Raw genomic sequence first — 16,905 nt, 5'->3', positions numbered from 1 at the left:
TACTTGTTTTAAGCCAAAATGAAAACCATCAAGGCAAACAATAAATTTAATTTTATCTTTTATATAACTACAATTATGAAAAGCAACAGCAGTGACTGACTCTTTGAGCAGTGTTTAACAATTAGCAAATAATATTAAATTTCATTTCAAATTGATACGAGTTTATACTACATTTATTTGTTTTCTGAAAAAATAAAATCTATATACATACATATATATATATATATATATATATATATATATATATATATATTAATAAATTAATACTAATTTCAATATATATCATGAGATCTCCAAACTACTTTAGCGATTTAAAAATATTCTAAACTTTTAATGTAAGGGGCTATATTGTATGAATTTTACGTTTGTTAAATCGGGGTGTGTAGCTAGTCTTCAATAAAAAACAGTGTTAAACATTTATTGCACGTATCACTATGCTAGGCACAAAAAGTTTATGCTGATCGCTGTAATGCAATTTTCAGCACTATAAAATGTTCAATATACCAAAAACCAATATATCACTAACAGACGTTATTTGTTTGAAACAATGTAATATTTGAAGCGTAATACCTTAATACGTGTAGTATGGACCATAATAGCAAGCCAATATATTGTCTGTAGGCAGATCAAATTAATAACATTGGACGGTCTGACAGCAAAAACGATGTTGAATGAATATTCAATTAATTCACCAAAAAATTTGTTTTCTGTCACAATATGTTATATGTTATAACTGATCGATGTATCTGTAATGTATTTTTTATGTTTTATTTATTTCATTTTTCTTCAATTCGCAACCTATATTTAGTTTAGTTTTCTGCATATTTATGATTTAAAATAGCTATTGCAAATGTTATTTATGATATCCAATTCAAAAAATAATTCTTAAAGAAACACATAAATTCATAAAAATTATACAGTTAAAAAAAAATACGTTTGGTCTTTATAAAATATGTTTAAAAAAAAATAGTAAATGACTTTGCACGGTTACGATAGATACACCAGAACAGTAAATTGTATGGATTTGTTTTTTAAAAATAAAATATATGTCATTGTTATAAAATATAATCCCCCTGAAAGTGCGAGTGTATGCGTAAACACGTACACCTACCTTTTTTACTCCCACTGCTATTGTACAATGCGGATCACAGGCAATCCGATTCGAAAATAGAGAAAACAAAAGCAACAAGCATATATTAATAGCCTTGAATTGATTGCTATTATATATTATTTTTGAGGCATGGTGTAACAAATTTCATTGGCATTATTCCAGATACAAATCCAGAATGATCTTAAAATGAGTAGCTATAAAACAGTTCATACATACAAGTATAACAAACCCGAAAATGCCTTAGTATATATTATTTTTGACTTATAAATAGACTACACGTTTGTTAAGTGTTCTTTTCCAAGTTAATTTTTAACAAAATATATGACTACTCAGTTGGGTTTTAACATCTCACATTGCATTTTATAGTAAGTAGTAAACTTTGTTACTTTGAAAATTAATTAATAAATAATTTATCACCAGGGAATGGCGATATTCAAAGTTTATTTACTTTTAGTTAATTAATTATTATATTAGCTATGCTCAAATTCTATACACATACTTAAAAAAAGAGTAGTAGCAATGCCCCAAATTAAGGAATTCGTAATATTCCTATTTACCCCTCCTTTTAATAGCCCAAGGGGTCAGGATCGATCCTGCGACTTACATCGCTAGGCGGCCCGTAAACCATTGCGCTATTGACGCTTTTGAAACGAAAGGTATTAGGTATATAAATAATAACTATGTTGACTAAATTTTAACTATAATGTATAGGCAGTCCAATGCCAGTACCAGTTCGGATGTCACTAATATTCATTACTAGGACAAGAGTACATTTACACACGTGTCGATGAATTATGATATGAGAAGCAACAGATACCCAATTACGAAAAATAATTATAACTGTAAATATTATTCAGTTGGATTCAGTTGGTTTAAATATATTTTTTAATGATTATGCGTTTGGAGTTATGTTTATGTAGTTATTTAATAAATCAAAAAAATCATATAACTCTTGTAGTTGTGTATATATTTAATATATTCGGTACATTGTAAGTACTAAAATCTCTTTGTTGATATTAAAATAAATGATAATAATCATCAATGTGTAATGAGATTCAGTATGTACAAAATCCATGAACTTTCACACGGTACATATTTATTTAGTTAGGTTTGAAAAATGTTTGACAATATAAGTATTATAGTTATTAATGCTGATTTAATTTAATATTGTCATAGTTGTTGTTGTTGCAGTAAATTTGCTTACATATATTAATGCAAATATACATTTCAAATATTATAAATAAGGATGTATATTTAAAAGTATAATAATTTGGTTGAGTTACATGGAATAAAAAAACTAAAATTATTTATTAATTGTTTGTTTTTGTAGTTTTTAGGTTATAATAATACTATTCGAAAATTGCACTTATTAACGATGTTATAAAAACCGCATTTAAAATAAATAGAAATTTTATAGTCATACAAACTGTCAACAATTTATGATTCTATTATCATAATATACGTACATTATCCGTTTATACAAAATACGAGTGGTCTCTCTTTATAGGGCTATATCTAATTATTATCTAACAATATTGTAATATTCCGTATAAACTTGAATATAAAATATTTGTATATATTGTGTTTTATCGTGAAAACAGTACGAGCGTGCTTGGTTTTGTTTTAACATTAAACCAGAGAGTCCATAAAAATACCACAGCCGTTCCCAACCATTAATTCGTAATGTGTTGCGAAACTCTCGGTGCGTGAATGCAGGAGATATGAAAGGTTTTCAGAAGGAATTTTACGATGAATTTATATTAATTAATGTTAAAACCTACGACCACTGTACGTTAAACTTTGACTTGCTTTATATTTAATTGTTGGTACGGCTCTGTGCTCGTCTGAGTCTGAGCCAGACAGCAACACTCAGTAATCTGGTGTTCCGGTTTGAAGAATTATTGAAAGAGTGTAACTACAGGAACAAGGAACATTACATCTTACTTCCGAAAAGTTTTTGGCGTATCGGCCATGAAAGATATTGTTAATATAATGAAATCATTAATAAGTGGTAATCACTTCCTATCAGGTGACTCATTTGTCAGACGTGGTGCCTGCTTAAAATAAAAATAACAACTATTAACGTAAATAAATTTATTGGAATTTAACGGTATATTTTAAGAATTTCAACTACACTAATTCACGTACCACAACAGTTTCACCCGATCGAATCGTAATGTAAATCTCATTCCACTAAAACGGGCTTAAACCATCTAGAGGGCAGGTCACCGGCGAGTAAACTCGTTTGAACGTGCCAGTCATTTCTCGCCACATTGCACGGACAAAGGCTTGCCCACGCACTAATAAAACAGTTTCTTTTGTTACAAACGTATTTTTTTTTTGGAAAAAGGTTACGAAATAAAATATCCATTATAGCGTCATTTTATTTACAATCTAAATATTATACATATATATATTTGTATTATACATATGTATATATATATATATTGTATTTTATAACAATTTGATAACGAGGCAAAACAAAGACATAATTAGTTAAAGAAAACTTTGAATTATACAAATAACGAATATAAATTATGAATCAAATATCAACAATTACGTAACAATCCTTCTTGCGCAATAATTTATATTGGCAATCGAGTATTGATTGCCTACTCTGTAACACCCCGGTTACCTACACTGCGAATCTTGATTTATGAACAATGATCTATTTGGATATACACATTGTTGCGGTTTAACAACTATCGAAAACTATCATTCATCTTATTCATCTCAGTCTGATGAATTGTATGAATAAACGTAAACCGTGAATGTCACGCTGCTGGGCAAAGGCCTCCAGTAAAGGGCAAAAGTTTCTTGACTTTTTTCTTTACCGAAGAGCCCGAATTGTAAATACAAATTAACCCCTTAAGGCTTGAACCCGCAATCGTCGGTTAAGACTCAAAATATCTAAACTCCTCGATATTGATTCATTAAATTAGCAGCATACTTTAGTATATACTTTATCAATGTACTGTAAATAGGATTATGTGCTAAATGTATATTTGGATACAACGACTAAAATCGTTAACTAAATTGAATAATTAAAATCGAATTAAAAACCGGAACCTGTTTAATGAATTTAGTTCCCGTAGCGGAAATGAAATTTTCCAGGTTACGATAGTACTTTACCGTTCACCACATAATCTAAATATACCCATTGCCTTATTGAACTCTTTATCTATCTTTATCTAACGGTGATCTATTATTTATTACATATATAAAAATCGACAATAAAAAAAAATGATTTTCAATCATTTTTTTTCGTTAACATGATATGATAACAGGACTAGTAAATCGTCTTACACAGCAGCCACTGCTGGGTAAAAGTATCTTTTCTTCCATCCTATTCCAACACGATGCAAAGTTAGTTGGTGGATACATATGCGGCAGAATTTTAATAAAATTCGACATATCCATTTCCTGGCATTGTTTACCGACGAGATAAATTCAATTCATATGAATTTTCGGTACAGATTCAGGAATACTAGCCACAGAACTAGAGGGGTATGAAATTCTTTTTAAAATGTAAAGATCAAAATATTATTCCTCATATTGAATACTTAATTTATTTATAACTATAATTATTAACATTGCAAAAAAGACATGTACGTTATTTTACATTTTTTATGCCTTTTAAATCATATATATTTAATAATGTTTTCTTTTCCTCGGTATCAATAACATCCGTAACTAAATTAAAATCCTGCAATACACCAGAAACTATCTGCTGTAAATTCCTTCCATTCTAAAATGAAATAGCGTTCGCTACGAGCGCTATTCGTTTGATTAATGTCTTCAATCTTACGTCGAGATAACATTGAAACATAAAAAAAAATTACAGAACATTATAAAAGTTTTTCCATACATTTTTATAATGGACCTTTTTTATTTATAATTTAACGGCATTAGATAAGAAAAGAAAATCTGCCGGCCAAGAAGCACGTTTTTTTTTATTATATATGTTAGAATATGTGGATTCATTTGTTACAAAACGTTAAAATTGTTACTTAGTTTATTGCGTACGTTATGCAATTCATACCATAGCAAATTTAATTTGACATCACATTGCCCAGTTGTCAAAATATTATAAATAGTTCAGCTACACGAGATACAAATAAACTGCTAAGGTCAGAACCCGCCTTTTAGCTTCGTCGGTAAACACTATTTAAATAAATAATAAAAATATTGGCCAACATAAATTGCACTCAAAGTTCCATTCTATTTTTAAAACTTATTACGAAGATAAAACTATTTCATTTAAATAAGACTATGAAACTTATACATTTGATTTCATTTCATTTTATAAACGCATATATTACGCTTAATATCTTGAAATACTTTATTGCAGAGAACTAGTAGGAGAATGCTGGACTCCACGTGATTTATAAGAAGAACATTTTAGTTCTAAGTGGAAAGTAAGATCCGTATATTTGAACTATCATCAAGATGGCGATTATAAGCGGTAAGTAAAATGCAAACATTTAAAGATAAGATTATAAGACCAAAGTACTAAAATTTACTAATTTTTAAGACCTGAAAATAATATTACATACATACAAATAATTTTCAAATATAACATTTTTCATATAATTAAAGATCGATCTTATTGTAATGTTTTTATTAATCATGTAATAAAATATCTTTTTAAATAGTATTATAAAATTGCTTACTACTATTCTAAGAAAGAATATTATTTCTATAAATATGATTAAGTTATTCTTTGAAACATATTTCATCAAACTAGCTTGAAAAAATCATTACTGATGGATTATTTCCGACTGCGTAGATTTAATTATGCTATACCTAAGTATATAATATTAGTAGAGTATTATTTTAGTTTCAAACTCAAAACAACAAAACCAATACAATCAATACAATCTTATTTAAAGCCAGGACCTAATATGATAATTATTAATGAAGAAAAGTGCACCTTACATCTGAGGAAAATATTTCTTCATTAAATTCCATCACTTCAGCTGGTGAGATAAATTTTACACCTTAATTATGGTAGTCGGTGAGCCTCTGTTGCGGCAGTCTTTGTACTTTTTTCAATTAAAAATAACGAGGAAGATCTTGAGAGAGTCATTTTAACTAGAGACGGGACTGTTTTCTTTATTAAAACGCTAAACGACCAGCTGGCATACAATCTTGTCAATTTTGTGAATTATAAAACGGTTTCATTGTTTAGTTAAATGTAACGAATAATTTTTAAAATCATTACGGATATACAAAATTAGCGATAACCATTAGAATAAAAGTGTTATAAATTGTTGCATATTAAATTCTTATACTCATAGTTTCTATATTTAAGGTCAAAGATGCGTGCGAACGGGAGTCGTGGTGCTGGTTGCGGTCAGCGGCGCATCTGCAAGAGTCGCTGGCAAGATGGGCGGATACTCAAATAAAATGGGAGGTTAGATTTTTACATAAATTATTTCAACATTTTATAAAATTAAAAATATATATTATTTAACTTTTTATATATCATTGATTATTGATTAAGACAGAATCTCACATCTTGTTAACAAAATATAATTTCCATTATTATTAAATAAATGAAGTGGTTTTCTAACACAACTTAAAATGTATTCAAATTATAAAGATATATCTCGAAAACGTTCACATTAATTTTGAAGTAAGAACAAATTTGCTTTAAAAAATCGTTTTCAGAAAATGTTAGGATGAACATTTACTTTTCCCTCAAGTCAACTCCGCCGACCCTAATATAACTATTATGTGCCGCGCGAGTCTTGTATTTATAAAGGTCGTATGACAAGATTAAATGCGCTATCTTATGTTATACGTATTGAGGAAAATTCGTATACATAAAAACGACTAATGATATAAAATTCAATGACAGGAAGTAAATAAATAACAACATATTTTTTTATTAGGTAAATCAACGAGCGGTATCAATGAGGAGATCATATGGATAAGTATAAGCATGGCGATCGCCATCGCTGTTTTAATAGCGATCGCACTCTGCTATATTCTGAAAGAGAAATGCAGCAAAAGGCAGGCGTACAGAGAACAATCATGACGATACAAGGAGGAGTTTGCAAAGCACGCGCTTGCAGACTCCCTCGCCGACGTCGAGTTTCCAGCCTATACTCTCTACCCGCAGTACTCACCGGATGGAACGGAATATTTCTATAATTTCCACCGATTCTCATATTTGAGAGACAGTTTTAAATTACCACCTAAGGATTACCCGTCATACGGTAAAGAAGAAATATACATAAACGCGTGATTTTGATATTATATGAGTCAGTTGTAACTCAAAAGAAATTGTCTTGATTAATAAAAAAATGTGTATTCAATGCCAAACGTAACTTGAATTTATTTAAAGGATGGAATCAATGTGTAGATATAGCATATATTTAAAATTGTGTTTGAATATTAGTGAATAATTGTAGAAAAAAATGTATATGTGAAATGAATGACAAAATTTTAATATTTACAAACAATGAATGAATGTTCAACGGTTTGTTCATTTTTTAAATACAAATAGGATTCTTACTGTGATAGAATTTTTGGACTAAAGGATGTAGACATCCTCAGAGAGGATCAAATGATAGCCCATGAAAGTATTCAAATAAAGCTTAAGCTTTCAAAAAATTATACTTATATTACAGGTGACCCAAAAATACACTGATAAAGTATAACGGAATTAATTTCACTACTTATATTTTTACTCTTAATAATGGCAAATAAAATTAAAATTAAACATTAACACATATATAAATAACTAATCTTTAAAATAGCCTCGTGCATCTAACTCTTGTGTTAAAACCCTAAAATTACAGTCAAACAGTATCCTATTGTGACTGAGCTTATTAAGCCTTTGAGACTAATTGACGACTTCCGGCGAGACTTCTAATCTCATACAGCTTTTTTCTAATAAACTTTAGTAAATTAAAACTAAAAATATTAAAATATATCTAAGCAAAAACATGTGAGAATTCAAAATTACTGACGAGTACCAAAATTTAAAACTACCTTTTTATTTTGTCAGCGTAGTTTTGGGATACGATGTATTTTAAAGTAAAATCGCTCAGCTATGCGTATCAACCTGTTATAATTTAATAAATTTATGAATACTGAAAAACTATGTTAAGGAATTTCCACACATGCGTACGTACGTAATCTAATAGCAGTTATTTGCTTATTTGCATGAATATTATAATAGACTCATTGTGCAGACACTTGGCGTATATGCTTCATACGTGTCACACTGTAGTTCAATCACGAAATTTTAAATCAACTAATTTGAAAATAATTTTCCTATAATGAATGGAAAATATCAATTTAGTGAAAAATGGACTAAGTAGGAATAGCATACATGCAAACAGTTCCTGAAAATTCTGGCGTCGTGTCAAAGTTATGCGATCCGATGCTATTCGTGCACGATCGTACATGTGGATTTACCTTTGAAAAGAATTATTTTCTAAGTTATTTGATAAGCTAAATAAAATATATGTCTTTAGTATTCTAGGGAAGTTTGTGACCACGATAGTAATGTAGTTATTAACTGCCAAATGATATTAAATTTTATTTTATTTTCGAAATAAATAATTTTGTCTCACTCACTCATAATATTATTAGATCGACGAAAATGAATATATTTTATGTAAAATATTTCCATCATTAACATTTGTACATAAAATCCGTATCTTGCCTTAATCTTAAAGTGATGTAAGGTATATAAAAATAAAAGAAATAATTTAAAAACAATCTATTATTCTACTCCTTCTTTGAACACTTGATAAAAATACCCAACAACCAGAATTCACATATCCATTATCCATAGTAATTTATTTTATAGATTCAAGACGAACCAAACTTCTTAGTATTTAATACTTTGATGTGGCAACACTGTATTAAACGTAATTAAAGTTTACATTTACACCTTGAGTGATGTCTATACAGATTAGAAATAGGTGCTATACAAATCAAGATCGCGTAGATTAACAGCATTTCCACGTTGAATCGCAATTCCAATTATCTGGGCGCATAATGAACCTGCTGTTCAATAGAGGTAAGACAAACCGATATTGATGATATCAGTTACAATTTTGTTTGCACTGTTACTATTACTAGAAGGTCGTTTTCTTCTGCTTACGGTGAAAAGGTTAATTTTCAAAGTATAATTAATATAGTCGCCGCTTTTTCATTTCAGTCTATTACTTGCCATCGTTACGAATAATTCCAGAGGACAAAAAAAGGCGTTTATTTTATTTCAAAAGAATCTACGATATTTGCTCTATTCATAATACGGTGATCCAAAGTCAGTGATATGTGAAAATTTTCTTCGTCTAAATGTGCAAAAATAATAATACCAAAAGAGGTTTTTGTACATATAAAAATAGTACAGTACGTAAATTCCATCGCCTCTCGGAACTCTACCGAATTACGAAAGAGAGAGAAAGACGATCGAGAGATATAACACATATCAAATGCATGAAAGATGAGGCTGGTAAGGTGTTATGTAGAGATGAGGAAATAAAAGAGCGATGGAAGATTTATTTTGAAAAGCTTATGAATGAAGAGAATGACTGGAATGGTATTCTCCAAGAGGCACAAGTAAATAAGGGATTAGTAAGAGAAATAAGCATGGATGAGATAATGACAGCAGTCAAAAGTATGAAAAATGGGAAGGCTTTGGGTCCAGATGACATACCAGTTGAAGTATGGAAGGTGTTAAAGACTGACGGATGTATGTGGTTGACTTTATTCTTCAATAAGTTGTTGCATGAAGAAACCATCCCTCAAGAATGGTGCAGTAGTTCGCTAGTGCCCATCTTCAAAAATAAAGGGGATATACAGGATTGCAACAACTATAGAGGGATAAAGCTCATGTCACATACTATGAAAATATGGGAGAAGGTAATAGAGAGAAGATTGCGAGAAGAGAGTGAAATTGCCCAAAATCAGTTTGGGTTTATGTCAGGTCGAGGGACAATGGACGCTATTTTTGCACTCCGCCAATTGTGCGAGAAGTACAGACGTGCTCACAAGAACCTGCACATGGTATTCATTGATCTCGAGAAAGCCTATGATAGGGTGCCTCGTGAAGTGTTATGGTGGGCATTGAAAGAGAAAGGTTTGCCTGGGAAGTATGTGGAGTTAGTCCGTGCTATGTACAGGGGATCCTGTACCTACGTCCGATCGTCTGCCGGCAACACTGACCAGTTCAGTGTGGCTGTAGGGTTGCACCAAGGGTCGGCTCTAAGTCCTTACCTCTTCCTTCTGATTATGGACGCTCTAACGGCGAACATACAGGAGGAGGCACCCTGGTGCATGCTTTTTGCCGACGACATTGTACTGGTTGGTGAAGATGGACCTGAGATCCAGAATAGATTGGAAGATTGGCAACAGAAACTGGAGAATGTTGGCTTGAAAATCAGTAGAACGAAGACTGAATACATGTTCTGCGATTTCGGCGGTCTCTCCGGTCCTGAAGCCATAGCGCTTGATGGCGTAGCCCTTCCAGTCTGTTCCGACTTCCGGTATCTCGGTTCACTCATTCAAGGCGATGGCGAAATAGATCGAACGGTAAAGCACAGGATTAACACAGGGTGGATGAAATGGCGGCAGGTTACGGGAACAATTTGTGACCCCCGTATTCCCCTTAGACTTAAGGGGAAGATCTACAAGACCATGATCAGACCTGCTATTCTATATGGATCAGAGTGTTGGGCTATAAAAGGGATGACTGAAAGACAATTGCATGTGGCGGAGATGAGAATGCTGAGAGCAATGTGTGGTGTTACGCGAATGGATAGAGTAAGGAATGAGTACGTAAGAGGAAGTTTGAAAGTGGCACCGGTAACCGAGAAGCTATCTGGAAACCGGCTGTCTTGGTATGGGCATGTTATGCGGAGGAATGAGGACCATGTTGTGAGAAAGGTTTTGAGTATGGCTGTGGATGGATATAGAGGTAGGGGACGACCCAAGAAACGATGGATGGATTGTGTGAAAGACGATATGGTTAGAAAGAATGTTACTTGTGAGATGACGTCTGACAGAGAAGTATGGAAGAAGAAGACATGCTGCGCCGACCCCAAGTAAAATTGGGATAAGGGCAGGAGGATGATGATACGTAAATTCCATCGTCTATACGACACGACGAAATTGACGGATTACATTCGGAGGTACTAAATAACGCATAAGGAAAAGGGCGTAGAGCGTACGATAAGCTTTATCCTCTTACCCAAACACTTACCCAAGGTTGACTTGAACCGACTGAAGAGATCACTTGGCCTTGATTCTGATTACAGAACTTAATTAAAAAAAAAGCTTGGGGGTGTCATCTTAATAATATCTATGTAATGTGGAATCAGTAATGCCTATCTAAATTATTTTTATTTTATAAAACATGTTTGAATTTAATAAATATGTTGAAATTAAAGCTTATATATAAAAATTCAGAAAGTTATCTAAATGAATATGTTAGCTATTTTGATATTCTGAAATACAGATAAATTAAGCCAAATTTAACTATAAGTTGACCAAAGATATTTTTTAATTGACTGCATTAATAAATTGATTAATTATCAAATTGTACTTTACAGTTCATGGCCATATAAGAGCAATAAATTATCATACACGTCAGAAGCTTCTAATAAATATGAATACGTCTGACTGGTGTAATTATAATTAATAAGGTAAGGTTATAGCGAGATATTTCCTATCTTCAACATCAAAGGTAACAGGCTGTCAAAGGAATGCTTCTATAATGATAAATAATATATTATACATTATAAGGTGTGGAATCTATCGAAATCTAATTCTGATCTATATTAGCTAAAAAAAGTCGCTTTTATTTCGCGAATATAAATATAATACTTTTTTTGAAAAGCATTATTTTTATATTATTATTTCGAACTTTTATTCCTTTTTAAATATAATTTATACAGGGAATATGGCAGAGGGCAGCCATGACGATAACATTGAAGATGTGTTGCAATCGCAGGTGCATTATCTATTAATTTAGTCTCCAATGGAACATCAATCCGACCAAAATGGAAAAAAATCGAGTGCAGTACCAACAGCTTCAATTTTTTTCAGAGACACAAGTAACAATGCCTATTTCTAACTCCGATGCTCTACTAGAAAATTCTTTGATCAAAAAAAAATTTCAACGGAAGACTTAGATTTCTATAGCGCGCCACTGGATCAACGTGGTATTTGAGTATAAACTTTTATTGACTACTCAGCACTTAACGCCATTTTTATATCCTTGTTCGAAGAAAATACGATGCCAGCTTTGTGACATAACCGGAACACAACAATAAAAAACATTGGCTTTTGACCGCAAACGGCACTTAACAAAATAATTTATCAACGAAAGATGTATCTGTTGGCATTGAAAATATTTATTATTACCTTTTACAGAGTCTACGATACAAGCGAAGAGCAATAAATTACTTTGTTTTTAATACTATTTAGAAAAATAATCAAAATACATATAAGTAAAATTTGTTCTTAGTGTTTATTCAGATTAAAGTGTAATTACGCTTTTACACAAGTTATCGCTCATGTATAAAAAATTTTAGCTTAACATTTGGACGTAAGTCTGGACTCTATACGTCCTTGGAACGTTATATAATTTAAATAAAATGTATTTATGTAATGCCTTGTATCTCCTGTACATAAATAGACGTATGTAGCAAGGAAAATGACACCATAATTATAATAGTTACTTTACTTAATAGTTAACTCAAGGGACATAAATTAAGCTATTCTTGTGTTATGATAGTGTATATTGTAATGCTATTTAAATCTCGAACAAATTAATCTCTAGAAAATGAATCAACTCAACTATGAGTCGTAATCACTTTCAATTTTATTCCTGATATCCAATATTATGACTTACTTATGAAATATGACTATTATTGTTTCTATTTCCTCACACATTTTCTTAATTAACGTCACATTAACTTTTGCCATTATAATAAATTATTGTGAAAAAATAAATTTACCTTTATACCCGTCACATATACGTTTTATCACCACAGACCATGAACGCTTTTAGTTAGTAACTATCATTACAAAGGAAAAATAATTATGAATAAATAAATTGCCATTTTTTATTAAATACATTTATTTTTAATAAACTATTCTGTGCGCTGAATCTGCAAACACTTTCCTCAAATGTTTGTACGTATACGAGTACGTGTACAAGCGGTCTAAAGCCTTCTCCTATCGAAAAATGATAAAAAATGAGTGTATGTTGCCGTGAAAAACTACGACTGATTTTCCGTGTGTAGGCATGGTCGTTAGAGCTTTATGAATCACTATGGAAGTTTGTCGACTAAAACGACGGGAAAACGATACGGCGCTATCCCTGTACGCAATTATTTAATAAATTTGATTAATTAATAAAGGCCTGTAATATGGGATGAAACTATCGATAATTATAAAAATTAGCGGGTTTTGCATTTAAAAATTCACACCTTTATTCTACGATGTGTTAGCTACCACTTCATACCGTTAAGAAACTGTGAAAAAATACCTAAGTTCAACAATGAGACATTTATTATTTAATTTAATAAATAACATATCACATACATTTATAATTTGGTAACAATTGACGTATGTTATAAATAGCATTACTTTAACAGTTAAAAGTGAAGTTGAAGTCGTTGACACAAAATTGTACTTTAGAGAATGTCTTTACGTGAAGTAGTAACAAACTTCCAAATGAAGTTCAAGAACTTCTTTTTCATTGACTCACCAGCAATTGTTTACATTTATAATATCACAATCTGTTTGTTTACCGTATAATTTATTTAAAAATAATATTAGTGTAACAATTTCTTACGGCAAATATAATAATAAGTTAATGTAATAATTGTAAAGTTTACGAAAAACTTCAAATATATTATCTGTCTATCGATAAAGACTTAATCGTAAGGTTTTTTTTTATTTTATATCATAAATAATTTAATTATATAGTTCATATTCAGTGCAGGGTTAGAGAAGGACAACTAACCATTTTCCCTTATTGCGAAGTTATTATACGCCTCACGTCGCTTAGAGATAGCTACAATATGGAAAGAGATGCCCGACATCCCACGATGTCTCCGTGAAACAGAGCGAATGGTAGGACAATTACTCAGCTTAGTTGTATTATCTCAGTAGTGAAGCTTGCTTATAAGCCGGGCACGTGCCATGTCTACATGTGATTTAATGTATAAATAAAATAAGGAAAGGGAAATATATATTGGAATGTTCTAATTTAACTAGTTCGACCTAATATTTCATAAAATAAATCAACAGCTGGTATTCGATTGCTCAGTAAAGCATTATTCAAGTTTCACGTCACTGCTCTGGGCTTGAGGACACCAATTTAGCCGGATTCATTTGATATGCTTGTGTTTCAAGGTTTTCTTTCACCACCTTTTATATCCAATGGGTCATACCGGCACACGTTTCAAACGTTTAAAAATCAAATTCGAGCTAAATTATAACCTATTAGTTGAACACAATAACAACAGCAGCACAGCAAGTTACAAGAACTTTGAATTATAATTTTATAAATATTTCATGGTAATCAAATGTGAAGCTCCTACTGTGGAAATATCATAAATAATCTAATGTTATTATAAAAAGCAGTGATTATTTCACACTTGTGGGTACATTTATTTTTCATTAATAATGTTTATATATTCAGCGTAATAAAATCTAATAATATATAAATACACTCATTTTGATTCATACTCATTTTATAATAATCTTTTATAATAATAGTAGCAGTTGCCCGCGGCTTTGCTAGGCGTGGAAGTTGAATTAATTTACAGATTAACTTAAAAAATTACGTTAATTTTGGACTTCTTTGAATGCCACATTGGTGTGTATTTCACCCCTTAGGGTAGAAAATCGATCCATTATCCAGTAACGGTTAGATACGTATCTACTCGTTTTTAATCAATATCCCAAAAATAAAGATTCATGTTTCTAACTTAAAAAATGATGAACTTCCATACAAACTTTCAACCCCTATTTCACCTCTTTAGGATTACAATTTCCAAAATCCCTTCCTTAATTGGTGTCTATTCAATAAAACGATCCTACTCACCAAATTTCAGGGTTCTAACTTTAATATTTTTCGGTTGGGATATTTTATTTATATAATTACTTTACCTTTATTTCTTGTCCTTTTTCAACGATGGCCCCAATTCATTTATTTGCTTATTTAACGTAGGTTCTTTATTGACCGACAGTTGGAACAAAAAGCGAACATAATGAAGGCATTCTCTATCAGTTGACCATTCGGCTCAAGAAAAATCATGAAGGCGTTTAAAATAATATTTTCTTGTTATTTTGCGAAGTAAACTTAAATCTCTATCTATTATCTCGAAAGGAAGTTTGAAATGTTTATTATCTATGACATATGAAAGATTTCCCTAATTTAATGTATACAAATGACTACAGTAAGCATCTATCTCAATGTGTCCATTTAAATCGAGCTGAGATTAACGAAACAACTTCTGCAAACTGTGCCAACAGGGTCATCGAGATATTAACGTTAAAATGGTAGACTCTTAGTGAAGTGAATAAGAGCTCTTCAAATGGCATCATTTCCAGTTGAGATTACTGTAGAAATTCTTGGTATAGACTTTCATATTAAAACTTGATATATTCATGAAATATGAATTTTCTACTATAAAAATCAAATTTAATAGAAGTAATGCGCCGGTAACAATATATGATGTGGTATTGTATTGAGTTATATATGAAAAACTCGCTAACACACCCTTCAAATCCATACCTAGTGATGTTGATTGATTGGAGTGGTTCAGATGAGTCGAGATCTATTTACAAACGAAAGCACACCCTCCATGTTAAATTAATTATTTTTGTATAAAATCACCTTTCAAATATAATCGATTTTTGCTGTCTTTACATTAGTCGTCTCACGCACACTAGGACATCCTGTAAGCACTAGCGTCAGTCACTCTCTCTTTCTCTTTTACACTAATCTTTTCTGAAATATCTCAAAGAAGGTTTTTCTTTCCTTAGCAGTAATTATCATTTTCATTCTAAAATTTGCTGACAAACTGAGCGGATAGTAAACTACAACAACCGGTAAACCATTATTATATAGTAAAACTTGTCTATTTTAGTAAATGAGTGCAATAAAGTTGTTAGCAATCTATCTGTACTTATTATAAACGATGTCGTGAAATATCACTTTCTGAAGGTTGATAATGGCGCTAGGAGACGTTTCTAGAACATTAATAACAAGAATAAACAAGAAGTTGGCGGTTAGTTGTTTAGCAACATGACAAAGGAGGTCTCGCGTCCACTGAACTTGGCGATATTCAATTGTGTTTGCCAGCCTGGAATTAAGAATGTATGTTCTTAAATCCAATTTATCTATTGCTCAGAGAAACATGAAACTCACTGTGATGGAAAATAATAATGAATCTATGAATAGTAATTCAGCCAGCCTGAGACGAAAAGTATTTTTAAGGTAATGACTAGTAACTAAACAATCATCTTGATCGGTTACTAGCTAACATAAACTTATCTATTATTAATATTTATCAGTCATATTCATAATATTATAAATCAGATTTTAAAATCTTATTCAGAGCTTTTTAACTTCTCGTAACGTATTCAGTGCAAGCGAAATGAATCTACCTATCAAATGCAATGTAGTTGGTACGTAAATGCATAAATCTGTAGATATCTTGGATTGGATATACGTAAACATGAATATTATGACCTAAGATGATATTTATTAATTGATGATAATTATGAGTTTTGTTAATTAAATTAAA

The 16,905-nt window shown here is 31.1% G+C and overlaps 1 protein-coding gene across 1 annotated transcript in view; it reads left to right on the top strand.

The window, feature by feature from the left end:
- LOC125065902 overlaps window positions 1–7,450 on the top strand; it is a 34,186-nt gene extending 26,736 nt beyond the window's left edge. The window contains exons 2-4 of the mRNA XM_047673760.1: window positions 5,463–5,576; window positions 6,426–6,527; window positions 7,009–7,450. Of these exons, the coding sequence (XP_047529716.1) occupies window positions 5,561–5,576; window positions 6,426–6,527; window positions 7,009–7,154 (264 nt within the window). The 5' untranslated portion in view covers window positions 5,463–5,560 and the 3' untranslated portion in view covers window positions 7,155–7,450. The remainder of the gene's footprint in view (window positions 1–5,462; window positions 5,577–6,425; window positions 6,528–7,008) is intronic.
- Window positions 7,451–16,905: the final 9,455 nt, after the last annotated feature.

Source organism: Vanessa atalanta, chromosome 8 (genome assembly GCF_905147765.1).
Source record: "Vanessa atalanta chromosome 8, ilVanAtal1.2, whole genome shotgun sequence".
Classification (NCBI taxonomy): Eukaryota; Metazoa; Arthropoda; class Insecta; order Lepidoptera; family Nymphalidae; genus Vanessa; species Vanessa atalanta.
Note: the sequence above shows the minus strand (reverse complement) of the source record. Positions and strands in the feature narration are given on the sequence as shown.